At 39.6% G+C, this 23,932-nt stretch overlaps 1 protein-coding gene across 7 annotated transcripts; it reads left to right on the top strand.

The window, feature by feature from the left end:
• Positions 1 to 240: 240 nt before the first annotated feature.
• Positions 241 to 23,686, top strand: SLTM (SAFB like transcription modulator). 7 transcript variants are annotated; one of them, XM_088062913.1, is made up of 21 exons: positions 241 to 456; positions 1,099 to 1,186; positions 7,812 to 7,885; positions 8,178 to 8,363; positions 8,815 to 8,862; positions 9,839 to 9,866; positions 11,262 to 11,676; positions 12,236 to 12,285; positions 14,461 to 14,579; positions 16,145 to 16,294; positions 16,388 to 16,497; positions 16,586 to 16,746; positions 17,081 to 17,172; positions 17,396 to 17,559; positions 18,633 to 18,807; positions 19,380 to 19,504; positions 20,016 to 20,186; positions 20,915 to 21,229; positions 21,643 to 21,793; positions 22,530 to 22,687; positions 23,038 to 23,686. In XM_088062913.1, the coding sequence occupies exons 1-21, from the start codon at positions 265 to 267 to the stop codon at positions 23,144 to 23,146; spliced, it is 3,081 nt and encodes a 1,026-aa protein (XP_087919039.1). In that variant the 5' UTR covers positions 241 to 264; the 3' UTR covers positions 23,147 to 23,686. The 7 variants fall into 7 exon arrangements, with proteins under 7 accessions (XP_087919039.1, XP_087919040.1, XP_014106595.2 ...); XM_088062914.1 differs by having other exon boundaries at positions 11,208 to 11,676; positions 16,586 to 16,665; XM_014251120.2 differs by having other exon boundaries at positions 11,208 to 11,676.
• Positions 23,687 to 23,932: the final 246 nt, after the last annotated feature.

Here is a 23,932-nt window from a genome sequence, read left to right as displayed (position 1 = left end):
AGCTGCTCCTCACAGGACAGGTGCTCCAGACCCTTCCCCAACCCCGCTGCCCTGCCCAGCCCCAGGGATCTTCCCCGCCCACCGGCGCTGCCGGGACGCGGCGCCGCTCGCTCCCCTCACGCGCAGGGCGGGCCCCAGCCGGGGCGGGCGCTCCGGGCCAGGTGCGCCGCTCCGCGCCTGCGCAGTGCCGGGCGCCGGCCGCGTTCCATCCGGGCACCGCGCTCATTGTGCGCGCGGCCGCCGCGCTCGCTCGCCCGCTCTAAAATGGCCGCCGCCGCCTCCGCTCCCGCCGCCGCTGCCGCGGGGGCTCCTGCGGCTCCCGCCGCACCCGCTGCGCCGCCCACCGAGAGCAAGAGGATCAGCGACCTGCGCGTCATCGACCTCAAGTCGGAGCTGAAGCGGCGCAACCTGGACATCACCGGCGTGAAGACGGTGCTCATCGCCCGGCTCAAGCAGGTGAGCGGCGGGTGCAGGCCCGGCCCGGCCCGCCCCGGCGGCCGCTGCTGCAGCCCGGCTCCGGGGGCGGGGCGCTGGCGGCCCTGCCGCTGTCCCGGTGTGGGGGGGCGGGACCTGTCCTCGCGTTGCCGCGGGTGACCGGGCGAGGGTCAGCCTCGCCGAGCCCCCGGCTCTGTGTGGCCCCTCTGGGCCGCGCTGGGCGCGGTGTCCCGGCTGGCGGAGCTCGCCCCGCGGCCTTGCGGCCCGCCCGCCTGCACGGGCGCCGGAGTTCGTCGGGCGAGCCCCCGGGCAGGTTGTTGCTGAGGGGTGTCTGTGCTTCCCGCTGTCCTGCTTTTGAGCTGCCCTTAATGCCATTATGGATGTCGTTGTGGCCTTCTAGTCCTCCGTTTCCAAAGCGAAACATGTGGATCCTTGATAAGCTGTACTTCCAAAGTGTCATTTTAACAGCTGAAACTCTCAGCCGTTATTATTTGTGTTCCCTTGCTCTTCTCCAGCTGTAAGTGAAAGCTTTAACCCAAAGTGTTTTACCAAATATTTTTGAGATGCCGAAAGAACTGTTCGGCTTACAGACTTCTGCTGAAGTCAAACTGTCCAGCTTTCCACTGAAAGCCATTAAAAATTGTATTTTTTTGTCTCATTTAGGCTATTGAAGAGGAAGGAGGTGATCCAGATAATATTGAAATAAGTGTTTCAGCTGACACACCCACCAAGAAACCAACTAAAGGCAAAGGTTAGGATCTGTTGATATTCTTTATGTTCTTACACAGGTTTTTTTTGCATGTATCACCTTAGAGAAGGACTGTGGTCTATAGTTTGAGTACAGTTCTGACATTTCTGTTTATAACTTCTGTCATATAAGACATCCTTTGCCTTGCATGTCTGTTTTCAGGCACTGTAGGGGAATGCAGGAGCAATATCTATTGAGAAAGATGTAGATAGGTGGAAAATGACTGGGCTAGGAGATGTGTGTTATGAGGTAGTGGCTGTGCTGGGGGGGTGTTTGGTGTGTGCTTTGTTCAGAGATCCTGAGGGTGGGGTGTTAGAGGTGCAGGGTGGAGCAGGAGCTGCTGGGGGGCTCCATAGGGTGTTGGTCGTGTCCAGAAGGATCTGTGTAAAGCAGAGGTTCTTCAGCCGTGAGCAGGTGCTGGACTCTGCTGGTGATGAGGCCCCAGCAGTATGTGATAGGGGCTCAGTCCCTGAAGGGGACTGTGTAGTGTGTGTGTATTAGCATGCTCTCTACTGAAGACAAGATTTATAAATGTGAATTTTCTGAATAGGCGTTAATTAGACAGGGGAATGTCTAATTAAGAGATTTTAGTGTTTCTCTTGTGAGAAATTAATATTTAGATTTTGTGCTGATCTGTTTGGCAGTGATTTTTTTCAGATTTTTCAGCTCTGTTTTCTTTTGCCTGAGAATTTAAATACTGTATTTTGAGTTTGGAGTCTGGGGGATTTTAGTTTGGGTTTGTGTTGTCAGTTGTTCTGGGAGCATCTGTGATCTATTAGTACTGGGAAGCAACCTGTCTGCTTTATCCACAGCTTTCTTTATTGAACAGACGCACTAATAGTGTTCATGCATGTGCATGTTTTGGACATGAACAGTCTTACACCACTGTCTCTTGTCATGGGCTGAGTTTTGTGGTGAAAGAGATTATTCAGTCAGTCTGGTGTTATGAATGGTGAAATTAGTAAGAAAATCTATCTGCTTGGAAAATTTAAATAACTTCTTCGCACTTATCACACATTAGTGAAGTGAAAGGAAATAAACTTTTGAATGTGGTTTCATTTTTTTTTTCTATGGCATTACTTTATTCTCTGCTTTAGAAGGGTAACTGTTGATTAAGATAACTACATGGAAGCTAAATAAGGAAACTCTTCCACAGTTTTTCATACAGAGATCTAAATGGTTCCCTGTTCTGCTGTGACAAACACTTCTTTTATCTGCTGCTTTTTATCCTCCTAGTCTCCAAACTAATATCATGATATGCATAATGTTCTTGAACTGGCTTCTTGGGTAGTTAGACTATTTTACTTCTGCAGAGGTAGCTTGCCAACCAGTGCTGCTGCTGCTGCCTGAGGCAAGGCTTCAGTAGCTCTTTCCTGCCACCACTCCTGTGCACCAAATCCTAATGCATACATATGACATGTGCATTCTTGGTAAACCTCAAAGGAAAACACAGCGTTTGTGAAGTTCTTATCAGTTCACTTTGCAAGCTCAGGAGTTTTTCCTTGTTACTTTTTAGATTACAAAAGTCTTATGAACAAATTTTGTGCCAAAAGTATGGGAAGTTCATGGTGGAACATGAAAAATTCACTGTTTATTCTAGGGGAAATGTTTTTTTATTGTATTGGTTTATTTCTAACTGTATGAAATAATATATTGTTTGATTTTTAACTACTCACTGTGAGGTGTTTTTCCTCCTTACCGATTCTGCTGACAGACTGATCCAGGCCTTTTTGCTAATGCTTGTTTTCCCCCCTGCACCCTACAGCTTCAGATTAATACTGATGGGTCTCTAATTATTTTGCTAATGCTTGTTTTCCCCCCTGCACCCTACAGCTTCAGATTAATACTGATGGGTCTCTAATTATTTTGCTAATGCTTGTTTTCCCCCCTGCACCCTACAGCTTCAGATTAATACTGATGGGTCTCTAATTATTTTACTGATAGACAGCAGTAAAATTAATAACATTACTAGTTCTATAGTATTTTAACCTGTGCTATTATTGCTGTGCAAGGGAGGGTGGGAGTATTAGATACTCATTTACAAAGAAAATCTTCAGGGAAGGCCAGGGAGTGGAAGTGCTGATTAAACCTCTTCATAGCAGCCAGAGGGGGAGGCCAATGAGAGGGAAGGAAGGAGGTTGTCCTTCCAAAAAGTCAGAAGGTGTGTCAGGTGGCTATAGGGTTAAGATCTGAAAGTCTTCTGTAACCAGTTTTACTGGAGCTCTTAAGGTCTGTGGAAAAAGTGTGATGTCTGATTTCCTAGTGCTGTCTGTTACAGAAACCTAATCTGGAATATTGATACAGGCCAAATTAGAGTAGGAATGGTGTGTGGGGCGGGGAAGGGAACAATACATTTGCCTTTCCTTGCTTTTTTTTGTGTGTATGTTTACAAAAAGGGAGACTACTCAAAAGACTAAGAGTGGGACTTTATTTCATGCAACTTAAAAATGTTTGCAGAAGGATTCTTTTTTGATACTTTAATTGAATAATTGGGGTAAAGAACTGCAGAGCAGCTAATCAGAAGATTATACAGGTAAATAGGTAAGATAATTTAGTTTTTTCAATTAAAGTTTGGAGGTAACAAATGCCAAATGCTCATTTTTTAAGTGCCTCAGCTGTGCCTCTCCACCCCAGCATTTAGTAGCTATGGAAGAATTCCTCTTTTGTAAAAAGATGACAGTTTTTGGAAAAGCTTATCTTTTTAAGCCTGACCCTTCTGCTGCCCAGTCTGCTATCTAGAGGAAGTTACCTTACTACTAATGTGAAATATTTTTCAAATGTTTCTGATATAAATGCTTCTTTGAAGGATCTGCAGTCAAAAATGTTGTTGAAGATTGGAATATTAAAACTGGTAATTGAAAGTTACTTTTCTGATGAGTTCTGGAATTAGTGTGGGTGAAGAACACATCTTAGGCTGATCATTTTTAACTTTGGAGAATTAACATGAACCAAGATATTTATTTGCTCCTCTACAAGTTTCTGATGCCAGTTAGATACCTGTTAGTTTGTGTCTTAAGTACCACTCTAGTTTGCAACTGAATTTCCAGATTGTCAGTACTATTTTTTTGATCAAAAGCTGACAACCAACAGTGGCTGGCTTGTGCTAATGCCCAAATAATTTTAACTTCTTTATTAAAACTGTTTAGTTACTTAAATATAAGAACAAAACAAAGTAAACTAAGTTGTTTGCTTGGTTTTCACAGACTTTTCTTTCTAAAAACAATGAATGACTAAGAACTGTGTCTTTTAGATGCAGTAGAAGGCTTAAATATTCCTGTACCTCATGATACCATTTCAGAATTAGATAAGGATCATTTACTTTTCTTAATATTGTGTCAAATGATGCTTTTCAAATTGCACTAGACCTCTTAATGCTGTAGAGTTTATTCCACTGTAAGGATTTATCTCCTCTTTACCTCTTATCCCATGTTTTTGATGAATCTTTCGCATTAGGCGTGACAGAACCGTGTTGGGAGTTTCAGCAGGATTACCAGAAGAAATACAAACACTTATTCTTCCAAAATTTTCTGATTAGTATGTCACTTTGCTTCTGCCCGAGATGCAAATATTTAGTTCAAGAGGTGTCCAGAATACACTCTTCTATAATTCTGTTAACACTCAGGTAGCCTGAATTTCTCATGAGGGGGACCATGAATAGGTAGAATAAGCTTGTGCTACTGTAAGGTTTGTAAATGAAATAAAAGCTAAACCTGCGTAATATAAAACCAGCATTTTAAAGATGTTCTAATTCTTCTACTTACTTATAAGGAGAATATTTGGTCTCTGTGTAATAGTCTGTTGCAATTTTATGGTGTATAGCAATTGCCGTTGCCAGAAAAGGGATTGAGCATGGCTTGTAAAGGAGTGCCATCACTCCGAGGTAAATGAGTGTTTGTGTTGTTAAGTACCCAGATCTGTGGTGAATGCTGCATACACACTGACATTTTGAACAGCCACTGCTTGGATAAGCCTGTACAGAAATTTAGGTGTTGACAGCTTGTGTGACTGGAGACCAGCTGTGCCTGTTGCCTGCAGAAGGTTCAGCTGTTCTGGCTCTGTTTAACTTACCCTTCAATAAGGTCAGCACTGGTCTTGAATAAGTTCAGAGAAACAGTCATTTTCTGCAAGGTGTTTGTTACAATCTGATTTTAGTTAGGTGAATTTAGGAGCCAAGTGTGCCTTTAAGTAGCCCACTGTAAATGAGTGTCAGACAGACAACTGCTGAATTTTTGTGGATGCTGGCTTTTTGGCAAGTTACTGTACCAACATGTGAAAACCCTCTATATCAGAACCTTGAAGTGCCACTTTTAAGCAGTGTAACTCTAACCAGAGCAAAGTAACCTGAAGCACAGGACTTGAGAGAGAGAGCAAACTTACACTGTTTTCTGGCTTGAAGTTGAAAAGTGAAGGTCATTGTTCAGTCTCATTTTGCCTTGGAATACCTCTGGTACTCAGAGTAAATGGGACTTGCTACAAAGACAACAGACAGTAAAGCAGGGCTAATGAAATCATTACTTAATCTAGTAGCAAATAAAAGACAAAACAGCTTCATTACTGAATGCTGTAACTTACTCTTGATGGGGACCAGGCAAGTAAAATGCAGTTCTCTAGCTGCTATTGCATAATAGTGAGGCTAACTTGAGGTAGCTTTGCTATTGGTTTGGTTTTCTTTTTTATTCCCTATAAAGTCTTGGTTCTAGTCCACCAGCCATATCTCCTCAGGCAAAATAAATGTTTTAAAAAGCTTTCATGAAGTCTATGCTAGAGAGTTTCTAAATGAGCGTCTGCCCTGTGTGCTTGCCTGTCTCTGTGTATGCTTAGCTGGATATGGGATGCAGGAAAAATTTGGTCTTTCAGGTTTAACAAACAAACAGAAATGTGAGATGGTAAATAGAAAGCAGTGGAATGTGTGTAGAAATCCTTGCTGTTTTTCATTGCTCTTTTTTTGTTGTTGTTGTTGAAGTTACCTGGGATTTGTAGATTGTATCACAGACTAAAATGCTAATTCAAATTAGTCTTTGTTTCAGGCATCAGCTGCATTCAGATACACATCAGATACACTCCTTTCCAGTATAAGTCCTCTTCCTGTGAAGAGCTGGTCCCTTAGCATACCTGTGCAAGTGGCTTTTTTGCCACCAACAGGATTTTTTGTGGGTTTTGGGGACTTTTTTTGTTTGTTTTAAGTGAAGTAAAATCATTGACACTAACTTTAGATTTGAAAGTTTAAATCTCATGTTTTGCAGTCACAGAAATAGTTTCTGCCATGTGCCTTTTCCTGGAGATCAGTGTGTGCCTGTACTGAAAACAGAAATGTGCTTTTTCTAGAAGTATGGTCAGAGTGCTGCCTTTCAGGGAAATGAGTAAAAGCAACTGGAATCCAAGCAAACCCAAAACAATAGTGTCTCTTCTTGCCCTGTAGTTTAATACTTTCCAGCTTTGAAGTGTGTTTAAGAACTGCATATGAAAGACCATGGAAATTAATGGCTGAAAAATTGAGTATTTCAGCTAGCAGAGATGTCTATACTACGTTGAACATTGGCTTATGGTTTTCTTTTATATTCCTTTGGAATAACTATAAAATTGGTTTAGCCATTCATTACAGGTTGAAGGGAGGAACAGGATTCAATGCCAAAAAAAATGAGGCATTAAGTGCTAATTATGACTGCCATCTCATTTGCATTTGAATTGACACTGAGTTTCACTAGAAGATACAGTAAAGCCACTTCTTAACAGAACTGATTTTGTACGTTCTGCTACTGAAAACTGTTGCATAGGCTAATCTTTGATAGACTGAATCAAAGAGGCAGAACGTTCTTCAAAGGATGTGTTTGTGTGGAGATATTTCTGTCTAGTGTTCTTAGGTCTTGTTTTTCGGAAGAGTAAGGAAATGCAGTGGGTTCCAGAGGGAGCTGTGTCTAGTCATCATCCCCACAGAGACATCTCTAATAGAGAGAAGTGTCTCTGTGCTGGACAAACAGAATTCCTCAATGGCCCTTAGTACAGTAAAGCATTTGTAGAAAGCAGAAGTACTTCACCTATTCAATTCTTCTGCCTCGCTTCATCCACTAGTGAAAAGCACTGAAAAAGGTGGTGTGGAGAGGCTTGTAATTGCCATGCTTGTGGATATTCAAAGATGCAGCTAAATAAAGCCCTGAGACATTCCATTGTCCTTGGAACTTCACTGTAATTTTCAGCAGGTGATTGGGTGGACTAGATGGCCTTTAGAGGTTCGTCCTAACCTAATTTCTCAGTGATGTTAGTTATCCTCTAAAGCAAGGCCTTTCCAAAGTCATAATATCTAGTTTACTGTAGTAATTCTAGAAGTGTTTAGTTTCTAGTTCAATGTTCTCCTGAATTCCATTATCACTCAGAATAGAAGGATGGGTATTAAAATCACTAACATGGATGAAATGGCTTGTTTATTGAACAGCATTGATTGTTCGTTCTCACTCAGCTGACACTTTATTTCCTTATCTTAAAAACTGCTCAGTTTTTGGAGGTTTATATTATAGTGAACAATCCAGCTAAACTAGAACAAGCAGAGACTAATAAAGTAAAGCCAAACACATCAGTATAAAAAGTGTGCTCTACATAGCAGGTCTAGTCACAGCATATCCCATCATTTCAGGTAAAAAGCAGGAAGCTGATGAATTGACTGGTGATGCCTCAGTAGAAGAGGACTCCTTTGTCAAGGTAATAAAAGTATGTAAAAACTTCTCCCATTTTGTGTTTAAGGTCAGTGTTTGACTTCAGTTAATGAAAAAGCTTCCATTTTCTTTGTGGTAATTTATGTGGAAATTTGGAGCATTGTTTTTACTGTGTTTGCAGTGTGATGCCTAGGGGTGTGAAGCTGGGAGGTTTTAAAAACATAGTATAAATTTTACTATGCATGTGAGACACTGATCCAGCAGTGAAACATTGATTCTAGCAGTGATTTTTTCAGAATAAAGATGATAAATTTAGTTATACCAAGTATTTGTGTTTACAACAAAAGGAAAGTGAACTGGAGACTCAAGATGCAAGTGATCAAGATGGAAATGATGAATTGAAAGACTTCAAAGAGTCTGTTGAAGATGAGAACTTGAATTCTAAAGAACTACCCTCTGCAGAAAAGAAAAGATACCATGACCTGGAGCCAGTGGAGACAACAGAAGATGTGGAGAAGGATTCTGAAAGTCAGGTACTTGGTTATATTTTACATGAATTTTTATCAGCAAAATGTACATTTTTCTTAGTGTTTGTTACTAGGAAGTCAGAACTAAGTTTTCATAACTAAGTGCTTATCCCTAAAAGATAGGTTTTTTTTCTTTTTACCTTACTCTTTTCTTTCTGTTTGCCATGATTTGTATTTGAATAGTCCTGAAACAAATGTGGCACTGATTCATAAAATTCTACCAGAGTCCATACAGAGTTAGCTCCTAAGTGGTCCTTTTCCCTTGTACTATCAGTGACTTGTGCGTTTCAGTTCAGTGTTCAGATTCTTTCCATCAGGAGAGCTGCTCATTGATGCTCACATTGTTGAGTGTGTATCCACTTAAACGGTTACCAATCTGATGGACCCTCTTGACCCTCTGAATGTCTGAGTGTCTTATAAATAGTTTGCTTATCTAGTCCTTTTTCTATTTCTATAGGAAAATGAAGGTCCAGACATGGAAGATTACACTTTTCCAACTGTCCATGTGAGTTCTAAATCCATTCTATTAAGCTGATTTTCATGTCTGTTTAGACTGGTTTTTCTGTTCCAGCGTGCATGTTAGAGTCAGATGATGTGAGACTATAATGTAAACAATATGGGAAACTTTCATTCAAATGTTAAATAATGCAGATAATTGTGATACCAAATAAGTTGACCTGTTTAAAGACATAATTTGTGTCAGCAGTTTGGGAGTGTTCAGTGCATAGACTTCACAAAGAATATGTTTCACACTCCCTTAAAAACATATCAGAGGTCTATGCCAGATGCTGTTGCAGTATATACAGCGTGTGCAGGAGTTTAGAATTCTGTTTCATGTAGACGTTTGTCCTTAGAGAATGTGGGGATTGTAGAACTGGGTATGGATGTTTGAGTTGCTTTTTGGTGTTAATACTAATATCTCTCTTAAGTTCAGAAATTAATTCTGAGTTACATGGAACTGATGTCTGAAGAGACTTCTCATACACATCTCTTGCTCAGTAAAGCTAATAAGAAATAAATAAATACCTATTAAAATCAGAGTTTAATTTTTAAGTACTTACAGGAGGGATGCTACCTAGTTTCTGACTTTTTCTGTCTTGAGCTTTTAAAGCTAATGATGAACTGCTTGCATTTCTCTGAAAGCAGTAATCAGCAGTCTGACATCCATTCTGAAGGCTTTGGTAAGATGTGGAATAGTTTAGAAATGTCCCATTGAGTTAAGGGGGTAAGACAATAGCTGCATGTGCCAATCAACTGCAAGTGTTGCAGTTAAGTGCCAAGTTGTTTCATAAAGAAGTTTAATACATTTTTTTAGTGATTTGACAAGGGAGGTACATAAGTTTGGTTCTTGAATAATCTTTGGAAACGGTTTTCATTTCAGTATTTGCCTTCATATAATAGAAATTCTATGAAAAATACAAACCGTTCTGCTTAAAGTTTCAAAATAGGAGACATTTAGTGTTGACTTCCTTTTCTTTCAGGATGGGGAAGATGAAGAAAATGAGAAAGGTATGTCTAAAGTTTAATAGAGTTCAGAGGCCTTACTCTGGTAGAGCAGGCAACTTTCTCTTGTAATATTCAATCTCTACTAATACTAGGCTTATCTCCAGCACTAAGTATCAGTTGTCTCCTCATTGAGCTCAGCACCTGGAATCACTGCAGTCAGTTTATTTCACTCCTAAGAGTTACTTTACTCTTAAGAGTTGATTACAGTTCTTACCAGTTACTGTGGTGGATGTATAACACAGTTGCAATACTATGATTCTTAATAAAACCCATAGTATTCAAGGACTGATTTTAATACACGGTAAGTCTTGGTGCCAAAGCCTCCAACTTGCACTGCAGTAACTGATGTTGAGTGAAATGCTGCACTCTCACACTGAAGTTGAGCACCCCACAAATGTATGGACCATCATATGCTTGGCTTACTGTCACTTAGAAATGCCAGTTGTACATAGGATGGTAAAACAAGTGTTTGAAAACCTGTGGAGTGGCTACCATTTTTTAAGCTGTGCTCATTAGTGAAACTATAGAAGGAATGTGATGCATTTGGGCAAACAGACTTCCTGGACAGAAGTCATAAGGATTCTACCTTTTGTGGACTCAAAAGGACATGGAACACCATCACTTTACACAAGATGGAATAAACACATTACTGAAGCTATACAGGATAAAACTACAGACTCGTGTTTACGAGGGACCCCACGGCCGAAGTGTCTCATCTACGCAAACCCAAGAATACAGCTGGAGATATCTCTGTGGGACTGAGATGGAAAATCTTTCCAGTGGATGAAGACCGAGGACGATTTGTCTACGAACTCTGGATTAAGGCTCACCTATCCATGTTCTGCAGCAGCCTTGTACGACTCACTTGACTGCCAAGCAACTGCTTGGAAAGGAAAAGAACAGAGAGCACCGGCATGGAAGACTGACTGGAATTCTCCAAGACTGTAGTTCTTTCGGATTTGGGAAGGTTAGAAGTTTGGATCCAGGAAGATTCAAAGACAGATTAAATCAAACTGTGAACATCCAAAGCAACCATGTTCTTCTGGAATGCTAAATCCTAAACTGGAAAATGGATACTTATGAAGAATGGGTATCTCCAGGATGGAACCATATTCTCCCTCCTAATGTTTTGGTATTTGTCTCTAGAAAATGTGTTTTGCCATGAAGAATAAGTGATCCTGGGTAAAGGATTTATATTTGTGTTAATACACCTTGTGTTTTTTTCTAACCTTCCATCAGTGCTAATAACTGGCTTTGTATTTTCTAGGTCCTATTCTAGCTTATGCATATGAAATTGTTTAAACTTCTTGTTTTGCCATATTTATTCCTGTTAAATCCTCTTAGATAAAGCAGGTTCTGGTGATGGTACACAAGAAGTATCTAAACCTCTTCCTTCAGAAGAAAGCCTAGCTGAGGCTGATCACACGGCTCATGAAGAGATGGAAGCTAACACCTCTGTGAAAGAAGCTGAGGATGATAACATATCGGTTACAATCCAGGCCGAAGATGCCATCACTCTGGATTTTGATGGTGATGACCTCCTAGAAACAGGTAAAAATGTGAAAATTACAGATTCTGAAGCAAGTAAGCCAAAGGATGTGCAGGATACCATTTCACAGAGCCTGGAGAAGGAAAGCAAGGACTATGAGATGACTGAGAACCATAAAGATGGTAAGAAGGAAGACTGCGTGAAGGGTGATCCCGTCAAGAAGGAAGCCAGAGAAAGTTCAAAGAAAGCAGAATCTGGAGACAAAGAAAAGGATACTTTGAAGAAAGGTCCCTCGTCTACTGGGGCCTCTGGTCAAGCAAAGAGGTTTGTTTTTCTATGTCAGTTCTTTACGATACTGAGTACCAGCATTCAATAAGATCACTCTACATTAAGGGGGTAGCAGCAAGAATCTTATAATTAGTATCCTATGCTCCTGCCTATAGGTTTTTTGACCGCCATAAGTTACTTTTTAAAATTCAAGATCTTCGTATAGACACTATGTCCTACTGATTGCATTGTCGAATTGTCAGCATTTATTTATTTTTTCAAATTGACGATTTTTTTAAATGTCCTTGTGATGATGGTAATGAACAGCTATCAGTTCTAAGAACACAAAATGAAGTCAAGTCCCCGTCCTGAAATCTGGAGAAGATTGCCATATATCCACTGAATAGAGTTGTCAGAAAATCTAGATCTTCAGGCATCTTGGGGAAAATCAGTGCAAGAATCCATAAGGGAATCATTTGTTCCAATATACAGTCTGGCCCTTTTTCATTTTTATTTTTTGAAATGTTAACTTGTGTGTTAGTGTTAGTAGTATGAAATGCAACACCAAATTCTGTAGTTTCAACTTTCTTCTGATTTTTTTAATTTGCTTCTCTAGCTCTACTAAGGAATCTAAAGAAAGCAAGACAACATCAAAGGATGATAAAGGTAACTATTACGAATTAGGGTAGTATTGTCTTGAACTAAATGCTTTCCTGATTGAGAAATTGCTTGCCACATAATAAAATGGCCTATATGATTGAACTCAGCCATCCATAGTAAGCTATGCTAGAGGTACAGTAATCATTTGCTATATGTATGTGTCCATATATTTTGTCTCTCCTTGTGCCAGGTATGTCATAAGATCAAAAAAACTTACTCTTAAGACTTGATGAAAATATATTCTTCTGTTTCAAAATAGTTTTGGGAGCAAATTCCATTTAACATTTCCCAAGTCTTTGTTTTGATGAGAAGCTATAATTTTCAGTTAAGCCTGCTGTAACTTACAGCTAAACAAACAAAAAATAATTGCAAGTACTTAAATGTAATGGCAATGAAATTTTTTGTCTTGTTTGTAATTATAGCTCATTTTTAAATAAACTGAACAGTCAAACAAGTACTATAGCTGAGATGCAAGCTTGCAAAATTGCACTTGTGGCTGTTTAATGTATTAAATTTGAACCTTTTTTCTGCCTTGGAGTTTCCATCTGTTTCCATACAACCCTGTATTACGATTACAAATTCGAAGACTGGAGCACAAGAGCATTTTAATATCACCAGTTATACTGATGCTTCATGGCTGAACAAATGCATTTGTGTGAGCTCATGTGTCTGCTTATTTTACCTACTCCTTTTCTGCCAAAAACCTTTGTCACAGAATCTCTAGTGTAACACTAAGGGACGAATGAAACTTCACCTGATAAATGAATTTGAGAGGAAGTTTTTGTGGCAGACATAATTAGGTCTTCTGTAGATGTGTCTTTTCCTGCCAGTTACATGCTTACAATGAAACTGAGAGCAGATTTGCTGTGCCTTTATTTATGTAGCATATGTGATTACTGTAATAGTAACTTGTAAGGCTTTCTTAATATACACAGCCAAAGCTAGGATAGTCGCTGTTTAATGGTATTTATTGATCTTCTAAGTGCATCACAAAACCATAGAGTGTTATGGGTTGGAAGAGACCTTTTAAAGATCATCTCATTCCAATATCCTGCAAGGGCAGGGACACCTTCCACTATCCTAGGTTGCTCTAAGCCCTGTCCAACCTGGCCTTGGACACTTCCAGGGATGGGGCAGCCACAGCTTCTCTGGGCAACCTGTGCCAGGGAAGAATTTCTTCCATATATATCTAAACTAATATCAAGATAATCTTAGTATGACCATAACTGAGATATGTTGCCTTTTCCTCTCAGTTAATCTCAATGCATTGAAAAAACAAAACTATGGGTTTTTTTCTCAAGATGGTTAAATTACCTTATAAAACTCTCACATTACCAGATTTTCCCGCTGTCAAGACAGAGATCTAGTTCTGGTCTTGCCTGTAGGACTGGCTACATTTTAACATATTCCAAACCAGTTCATACATTCAGCAGCAAACAACAACAAGCTGAACTACGTAACTGAAGACTGAAAGATACTGGGAGGGAAATTACATGAATCTCTTGAGTTCATATTGCTGTGTTGTCACAAAACTAGCTAATATATAGGGTGGGGAGAGCATTTAAGGCACATAATATTCTTCCAGCTTTTATTTAGTATCTTCTTTAGTATGTGGGAAATAATTTTGATGTGTTGAATCCAGTTCTACATCCAGTAGTATTTTTTAAAAACTGCTCTGGATGAAGCTGATACTTCAAAAAGTTGTGGGAATTGGCCACGTGATTCTGGAGGCTGGGATTATCCACGTCTCCTGTATTTGCCTTTCTGCTGTCTCTGGTAACTTGAGCAGTGTACAGACATCATGATGGAGAACAAATACTGTGTGCAAAAACCCCCATATTTATGGATGGCATTATCTTAATGATAAGAGTCATATGTTGAAGCTAAATGTACATACCCAAATGAGGAGTAAAGTGTGCCTTTAATGAAGATTTGTGTTATTTTTCTGTCTCTGTCTTTTGGGTACAAGCTAGCCAAGCTCTTGGTCTCAATACATGGTTAAATGAATGAAATTTTATGGCATTTTTTTTTTTATATATTTTTCTTTTCAAGAAAGGTAACCAGATAAATAGTTACTTAGAGGTAACAGGCTAAGTTTCTCTTTTCAGGAACAGTTTGGTAAAATATTCATGATGCCTTTGTCTCCTTAATTTTTTGGCTGTTTTGTAAAACTTGTTTCAGGAAGCGCGAGCAGTGTTAGTGGTAGCAGTGGAAGTTCAACTAGAAACCTGTGGGTTAGTGGACTGTCTTCCAACACAAAAGCTGCTGACTTGAAAAATCTCTTTGGCAAATATGGAAAGGTATTTCATGGGGTGTGATACCATGTGCGTGGTGTGTGTCTATTCCCCCTCCTCTGCTCAGTTACAGAAATTGAGTAATAATTGATTTAAATAAAGGTTTGAGACAACATGTCTGACCAGTGCAATCTAAAACCCCATATTGCAGCAGTAAGAGTGTATGCTTACAGGAAGAACCATATGTTCATTTTATAAGAAGTTTTTCTTCCTGTGGAGGTAAGATAAGTACAAAAGAAATTTCACAAATACTTGAATATTCTGGTCAGAACTGGCTTTTAAAATAATGATGGCTATGTTCCTTTGTAGCAAATGCATTTAACCATGAGGGCAAGATAATGTACAAACTGATAAAATTGTAATACAAATAGTGTTTATAGAACATCCTGCATTGGGAGACTGTTTTAAAATGTGTTCTGAAGGCCTATGAGTGGGAAGAATTGATAAAAAGATGTGACATTTAATGTATGATCCTTTAGGGACTTTTTCAATTATATAATGATATTTTTTTTTTTTTTACAGTCTGCTTAAATTAAATCTGTTTTCCCAATTTTGGTTAATTGAAACATACAAATTCTGTAGAACACTGTGGAAATCTTGAAAGCTAAGCAGTCTTCTAAAGCCAGGGTTCTCATTTTCCCAAAGGACTTGCTGATAACTGTGTGAATTTGTAGTGTTTGTGTAAGCCTGTGCAGGCAGTATTGTATCTTTGGAACTTGTTAGAACCTGAGCACTGTGAATATCAAGTATGTGTATTGTCTATGGCATATCTGATTTTTCTAATGAATTTAGCAGGTGATTTTATTTAATACATTCACAGGTGTGGACACCTGATAGTATATTTTGTTGAAACTTGCTGTGTTTTGGCTGTTTTCACTGTAAAGCTGGTTGGTACTTATATTTATGTAGCTTCCCAGTTTTAAAATTGATTGGGAAATATTTAGTGACTGTACCATGACAGTCTGCTAGAAAGATGAAATTCTTGCCTTTAGAGCATGACTTTGTCAGAAAGACTGGCTCCAGTGGCTACACTGGTTCCTTCTGGCAAGGAGAAGGAACACAAAGCTTTGACCGTCCCAAGGTCCCAAGGAGCTGAATGCTAAAATGGCTTAACTGACACGCTTGCTAGATGACTTTGAAGAATTGGCTCCCTTATTAAGTTACTGCATAATACTGCTTATACATTCCTGCCATTAATTGGCAGCTGCTGACTTCTTTTGTGGGGCTTCATCTGTCAGAGATGAACCAGCAAATTCAGCAAGGTCAGTGTGTTTGTGTGAATGAATGTTGACAATAACTGAAGAGAAGCATTTAGATAACGGGCATGAGGAGGTGACTGGTCAAAACAGGATGCAAACATTAATATGCCTTGATGTGCAAGTTGGGATAAAGTTCTCAAAGCTTTTGAGAACTTGGGAGTATCAGTCTTTCTAGTGGGGTGGGAATTATGTTGCTGTTGGGGTGAATTTGTTTTGGTTTTTTACATACTAGGGTAAAAATCTTACTGGAATAACATAGCTTCCTTAGTAGAAACGTCTCTCTCAGAACCTGAATTCTTCCTGTTTGCGTAGGTACTTGGTGCAAAGGTGGTCACAAATGCACGAAGCCCGGGGGCAAAATGCTATGGCATAGTAACAATGTCCTCTAGCACAGAGGTGGCCAGGTGCATCGCACACCTGCACAGGACAGAGCTGCACGGACAGCAGATCTCTGTGGAGAAAGTAGGTTTCATAACATGAAGACTTTTCCCAAAATAGACCATATTTTACAAGAATCTGTATTAACCTGTTTGCTTTTGAAAAAAAAAATAATAGGTAAAAGGTGATCCTTCCAAAAAAGAGCTGAAGAAGGAAAGTGATGAGAAATCTAGTTCGGGTAGGAGCATAGGAGATAAGAAGACCACGTCAAGTGACAAAGCCAGCAAGTAAGAAATTTCACATGCCCTGAAATTGTTGAAAATTCTTTAAGCTGAATTTCCCTCATTGGATTTTTGTGTTCTTTTTCCTAATAAGAACTCCATCAACCAAAAAGGAAGAAAAGAAATCAGAGAAATCTGAAAAAAAAGAAAGTAAAGAAGCCAAGAAAACAGAAGGTAAAGATGAGAAGAGTGATAATGGAACAAGTGGCCCTAATCAAGAATCCACTAAAAAAACTGAAGAAAAGAAAAGAATAAGTATGCCATATAGCCATATTTCCTCCTGTTGAATCTGTGTCTGATTTGTCTTGGGGGCATGTTCTTGCTCTTACTGGAAACCAGACAATTAAACAATAAAATAACACCTGTTATTTTTTAGACTCCTGTAACACATTTATTACTTCCATACTTTCTTTATACTAATACTTAATTACAGGTGTGTGCTAGTATGCTTCTCTTAGCAGTACCAGTTCACTTGAGAGATTCAGAAATTTCACTAAGGAGAATTTGTAATAGACAAATAGAGATAGTTGTGTGTGTGTTCTTAAACCTTCTTTTATTTATTTTTTTTTTTGTTTCCCCCCTTCACTAGGTGGTAAAAGCCCAGGTCAAGTTGTAGTTTTAGACCAAACAAAAGGAGACCAAGGCCACACTAGGACAGTTAGAAGGGGAAGGTTTGATAAAGTAAGTATCTATAGATTTGATGCAATCCTTACCTGATTTGATCCTACCTTGCAGTTGATATTTGCACTGAAGAGTCAATAAACTCTCACTAACTGTTAAGTTTAGATAGAAGCATTGTATGCTTTGGGATTGCTAAATCATTAATGATACTTGAACGTAGCATCCAGAAATCTCCCTAAATGAATGAGACTTCTGAAATAACCATTATAATCTCTATCTATAGCCACAGATATTGAGGAACAAAGAGCGTATTATTCAAGATAAAGTGAAATTCAGGGAATACAGGGGTAGAAAGGATATCTTGCCTTTTGAAAAGATGAAGGAACAGAGATTGCGAGAACACATGGTTCGATTGGAAAGAATACGACGAGCTGTTGAACTGCGAAGGTAGTAATTCAACTTTTTGCTAAAGGCTATTTTATACATTAATTGATCAGATACTATATTTAGAAATCTAATCAGAATGCATTCTGTCAAGCTTTCTAACCAGATGTTAAAGTCTGGGACTCTACCTAACAGTATCTTTATGTGATTTAACAAACTCCAAAATTTTTGTGGAATCTTTTAATAGCTATATATGTACACACACAGCTTAGATTTTGTTGCAGTGGGGGGTGTATCTCATAAGTGTTATTGCATGCCAGTTTTCTTTTTGGAAAGGTGAGAAGTAGACTAGGAGATAGGGCCAAAAGTAGTGTTTGGGATTTGTTTGTTGCTTTGTTTTTAAATAGAGAATGTTGTATATCTTTATGACAAATCAAGCATAATACAATCTTGACTCTTTAAATAGAAGGACCGAATGGTTACACTGTTCTGTTCTGCTGTTTTCATATGTCTGAAAGCTTGTAAAGAGCAGTTAAATGAGTTGTGTTGTTGGCTGGGTTTCCCTAAACAAAGGGAAACAATACCTAAACAAAGGAGTTCCCAGCAAACATAAAGCTAAAAGGAGAAAATGCCTTTTGTGCTTCCTCTAGGCTGTATTATGGGAAGTAAAAAGAAGAAAGCAAAATTTTTTGAGTCTACTAACCTGGGCAACTCAGAGTCATGATTGGCTGTCTGTCTTACTTTTTGGACAGAAAACCCTAAGTAAATAATTTGTTAGCTTGAAGAGGACAAGAGCTAAAATATCATTTGTTTTTTAAATCCAATCATACTCTTGGCTACTGAGTACTGTTGTTATTGTGTGTCACATGACAAACGAGAAATCCAAATTAATAATAAAATACATCAAGAAATGATTCTTGAAATAACTTCCTATCAGTTGTCTGCTAATAGTTCTGTAGATAAGCTAAAACCACTTTGGCTGCTTGGGGCTAAAAGGAGTAGACTTCTGGTGCAAGGGCTTTTGTGAAGAGCTTACTTTGAACTAGTTTTTGAATGCCTGTGCCTAAGGCAGTGTTAGTTGTGGTTGACAGAATTTTTCAGATGAATTTCTGCTACCTCTTTTTTTTTTTCTTCAGGCGAAGAGAAATTGCCGAGCGAGAACGCCGCGAGCGAGAACGGATACGGATAATGCACGAGCGAGAAGAGTGCCTGCAGAGGGAAAGGGAGCGACTGGAAATTGAGAGGCAAAAGCTGGAGAGGGAGAGGATGGAACGGGAGCGTTTGGAGCGAGAGCGTGTTCGGATTGAACAGGTGGGCAGTTGTGCTCTGGACTGTGCAGGAGCTTTTTGGAGGATGGCCCAGTTTGCCCTTGCAGGGAATTTTGCTCTTCACTCTTCTGTCCAGTCCTTTCATAAAACCCAGCCAAACATTACATAATTCACAATGTACAACAGTGGGAATCTTCATCTTGTTTACTTGGGAGTAATTTGATGTAAAATGCTTGCTACTGTAGCAACTTTACAAGTCAGTCTCTAAATATGAAGTACAACAGATCACTTTGTCTATACCACTCTTCTATAATTTGACTAGATTTTTCCTATAGAATACCACTGCAAACTTCAAGAAGTGTTTCTGGGGCAATAAATACAGTAGTAATACAAGAAATTACCTGGAGACATTTCTATGTAACAACAAGTAGCATCTCCAGATCTCTTTACATTTTTAGAGAAATATTCTCTGTGCTCTTTAATCTTAGGTGCTGCCCAAGGATGAATTTTATCAGATAACCTTTAGCAGAAAACTGTCAAGTCTGTATCCTTGCTAGCTGCTCTCTGGGTATCTCTAGTAAAGACCTGCTCTATTTGTGGTTCCTGTCATGGCAGGAGAGAAGAAAAGAAGCGGAGCGAATTGCGCGGGAGAGGGAGGAGCTTCGGCGGCAGCAGCAGCAGCTCCGGTATGAACAGGAAAAGAGGAATTCTTTGAAACGTCCACGGGATGTAGATCACAGGTAATTCTCAAACTGTTTTTTGCAGTACATAATAAAAATGAAACAGCTACAAGCCATGTGTCAGACTTGAAAATGCATTTGTACCTGAAGCAGGTACTCACAGAAGAACTGGATTTCTGGTATTTGTTTTGTTTGACATTAGTTTATGACAAACATGAAACACTCCTTATCTGTAGGAGGGAGCTTTGAAATTAGAGAAGCATCTCATGAGTTAATTCTTGTGAAAAAAACACAATTCAGAGCATTTGCTGAGAAAAGCTGTTCTGCCTTAATAGTTGTAGCTTCTAGTTTCTACTTTAAGAATTCATATTTCTGCTAAATGGATGGTTGGTTAGTTTTGGGTGCTTTCTTAAATGATTTTGTCCACTACTCTTTAAAGAGTCTGCCTTTGTCAGTGGCTTTCCAGAGGTCAAATAAGCATCTCCTAAAACAGACAACTGACTCAACAATTTTCTGGCCTTGATTTGGCTACATGTGACTGATGAGGGTTCCTTTGTTTTGGCTTTTAAAGGAGAGATGATCCATACTGGAATGAGAGTAAGAAGATGGCTCTTGATACAGATGCACGTTTTGGCCATGGCTCAGATTACAGCCGCCAGCAGAACAGGTTCAATGACTTTGATCACAGAGAACGAGGCCGGTATCCAGAAGGTTCTTCTGTTCCATCATCTTCTTTTGATAGGTAAGTTCAGATAATGGAACAGGTATTTGTCTGCCAGCATCTCAGTGGATTTCACTCTTAGCTGTTCAAAACTGAACGGTGCTAAAGGCTTTACACACTTCTGATGTAATGGAATTGCAGTACTGTCCCAATATTTCTTGTGTCTTCAGGACTGGCCACTTTTATCATGGATTCTAATCTGCTTTTCTCTGAGGACTTTAAATTAACTACTTGGTGGCCTTTTTTGTGAAAAGGATTTTTGCAATTATTCTTTCTTCTTTCATGTCTAGTCATAAGTTCCAGTGGATTACCTGTGTAATTTACTGTGCAGTAACTACTGGTTCCAGATGAAACTTCCATTAAACATCTCCAGTAATCACTAGGAAAGCTAAGACCACATAATTGTAGCAGTGAACTAGAATTATAAATACAATTCTGACTTGAGAAATCTAGCATTCCCCATTTCATACTGCACAAAAAGGTGGCCCCATAGTTGCTTAAATTACACTGACCAAACTATGAACAAATAAATGCAGAAAAAAAATGTTTAGAACTCAAACTCAAAATTAGAGTTGTAGAAATTAATACAGTTTGGGGTGGGAAGCATCTTCAATTTCTATTCCATGTATATAGTAACAAGTAATACAAAGATGAGTGGTATTTTATATCCTTATGCATGCGCTTACACGAGCAGAGAAAGGTGAAAATGGGAAACAAGCAAATCACTCTTTCCTACTTTAACAACTTAGGCGAGATCGTTTTGTAAATCAAGGTGAGGCAAAAAAGACTCGCCCAACAGCACGAAGAGAAGAGCCGGGGTTTGAGAGATATCCCAAGAGCTTCAGTGAGTCCAGAAGAAATGAACCACCACAGCCAAGAAGTGAACTCCGAGACACGGACAGACGGGAAGTGCGAGGAGACAGAGATGAAAGGAGAACGGTGATAATTCACGACAGACCAGAAATACCACATGGCCGACATCCCAGAGAAACCGGTTCCAACCCACCTAGGCAAACAAATTGGAAGAGTGAGGGAAGCATAAGCACAGACAAACGAGATGGCAGGTAAATTTGCTGACTAACCAGTGAAAGTACTGACTCTTGTAGAATTTATCCATAGTAGCAATTCCTCAAGCATTAGTGTCTGAAGAGACAATAGACCCTCCCCTCTTAATGAAAAGCATTGGAAGAAATGCATAGGTTGTCAAATGCTAAATCTCATCTAGGAACTGCATGCTGACTCCCGGCAGTCTGTTCTTAATCCTGAGTAGTAACACAGTTAAGGAGGCTTTTATGTAGAATGCAGATGTAAATGAGTAGCATGTGAGTGTTAATTATTTAAAAAGCCACATAGATCTAAAAGAATGTTTCTAAGAAGTCAGATGCATGTGGTTAGGAACCACAGGAATCTCTGCTGTCTACATGTGCTGTGATTTGGTACCAGTTCAACTATACTGAAACCAAAATTTTGATGAAAGCAATTTTTACAGAGGCGAGCGGCCGGATCGGTCGGGAAGGGAAGTGTCTGGCCATGTGAGGGGAGCACCTCCCGGGAGCCGCAGCAGCGCCTCCGGCTATGGAGGCAGGGAAGGAGAGCGTGGCGTGATGGGAGAGAGAGGTGGAGGACAAGTGAGTCACCTTCTTGTGTTTGTGTGCGTGAAGGAAAGGCTGGAAAATGCAGACTCACGCTGGAAAAATGACCATATAACATCATCAGAATGATTCACAAGCATTCTGCCTATTTCCAACTTAGTTTTCTTTATGTTAAAGGTTCTTGTTTAATAACAGAAGAAATTGCAGAAGAATTACCCTATTCTCCTTGTCTGGCATCTTTATGATCAGAACAGTACCTGAGAGAGCAGATGATTAAGCTTTTGAGAATTGGTCCTCTTCTTTTCAGGGTTTTAACCATACACTGCCTGCTACTTTCAGTGCAGTTTGCAATTGTAATTTGCAATGTGATACTGAGCTAAAATCCTTCTGCAACACTTGTCTTTAAAGACTACAGATTAACTCACTCCTGCTGGTAAATCTTGAAGCATTTAAAAAATATTAATGTTCTTCCTGAGTTTTATGCCAGTGACAATTAGATCAGGGCAGAATTGGGAGTAGAGTATGAGTTTGTGAACTTCACTCCCTGCAGACCCACACACTCATCATTGCAACTAAGTTTCTGTTACCTAGAATTAACAGGAATATTGTAGACACGTGTGAGCAGCCTATGGACTGAAGTCTTAAAAGGGGCTGGACTTGCATTTATTGTATCATCTATAAGCTTACTTTTCTTGACAAGCCTGTTTCCTGTAGATAAAACAGGATTCTCACCCTTCCTTGTGAGACTGACTGACTGTCACTTTCTCCCCAGCACTACAACGAGGACAGACACGTCGTAGAACGCCACAGTCGTGAAACTGGACCAAGGAAAGAATGGCATGGACCTAGTTCTCAAGGAAGTAGCTATCATGACACAAGGAGAATGGGAGATGGCCGTGGAGGAGGGGGCATGATGGCTCCACATACAAGGTACAGAAACCACTCCCTGTCCATTCCCTACTGACCCCCCTGCAAGCTTTGGTGTCCGTAACAAGTGCAGCAGTGTGGGTAGCAGCAGGGTGACTCCTTGGGGCTGCTGCACAGCACACAGCCCCACCTGCCCAGCCAGCACAGGGCTCCCTGGGGTGTTGCTGCTGGCAGCATGGCCCAGCAGCACAGGAGTGAGGGACTTCTTGCAAAGTCTCTTTTCCTGCATGTTTTCAAGTCTCTTTTGAGATGTACAGTTTGACAGTTGAGTGATAGATGTAAGAATGTTATCACCTGTGCACCAGGAGTTTAGGCATGTATCATAACATTTTTTTTAAAACTTCTATTTCCAGTAACTCTTCACCCATTAATAGAGTTGTACAGATCACAGGCAATTCCATGCAGAGGGGAAGTGGCTCAGGATTTAAGCCATTTAAAGGTGGACCTCCACGAAGATTCTAAGATCTACAGCTGTTTGGTTTCAAGATAACTTATTGAAATCTCTTGTAAACTTTCTCTGATTAAGAACAGGAAATCTTGTATGGAAATCCTGGTTAAATTTTTTTAATTTAACATGATTATTTTCCTCTCAATTTCGGAGGCATTTTAATAGTTGCGTTGTAATTTTGGATAGTTTTTGTGTATCTTTGATAAGCATTTTCCCTGAGGCACTAGAGCTGTGTATAAAAAAATTGGAACCAAAATTGTTAATTCTGTATAAAAGAATAGTTTGCAGCTGTGTGCTAGTAGTTTGATTTGCCAACATTAGCTCTGTGGTGTCATGCTTTAAAGTTAGCTACTTCTCACAACATCCACAATAACCTCCATTTTGAAGGTTGTCCAGGCTATTATCTCTGCTTTCTAATTTGTAGAGAAATAAGATTTGTTCTTTCATTACTGGGTATTATGTAACCTATTTTTGCAGAAGGTACTGTTACATTGAGTGCATTTATGTGTATTCTTGCAAATGTATTCTTTTGAAATAAACCTTCATATTCTGTATAGCTTCTAGTAAGTCTTTAAAGCAGTCTTTGGGGGAAGGAAGGCAGAATTAAACAGATATGTTGGTATAGCAAATCAAAGCATGGGTCCCATTAGGTTCTATCTGAAACTTCCTTGTCTCCTTCACTGTTACTGAATTGAAAACTTAGAAGCACGTTTGCTCACAGAAGATAGATTAGAACCAAAAAATAGCAAAACACTCAAGCAAGGACCAAAAAAGTAATTTTCATTTGCTCTTTGTGTTTA

This window comes from Pseudopodoces humilis, chromosome 16 (assembly GCF_049639895.1).
Source record: "Pseudopodoces humilis isolate 2021_Gansu_Grassland_sample_001 chromosome 16, ASM4963989v1, whole genome shotgun sequence".
Lineage (NCBI taxonomy): Eukaryota > Metazoa > Chordata > Aves > Passeriformes > Paridae > Pseudopodoces > Pseudopodoces humilis.
This window is presented reverse-complemented; position numbering and strand designations above follow the sequence as displayed.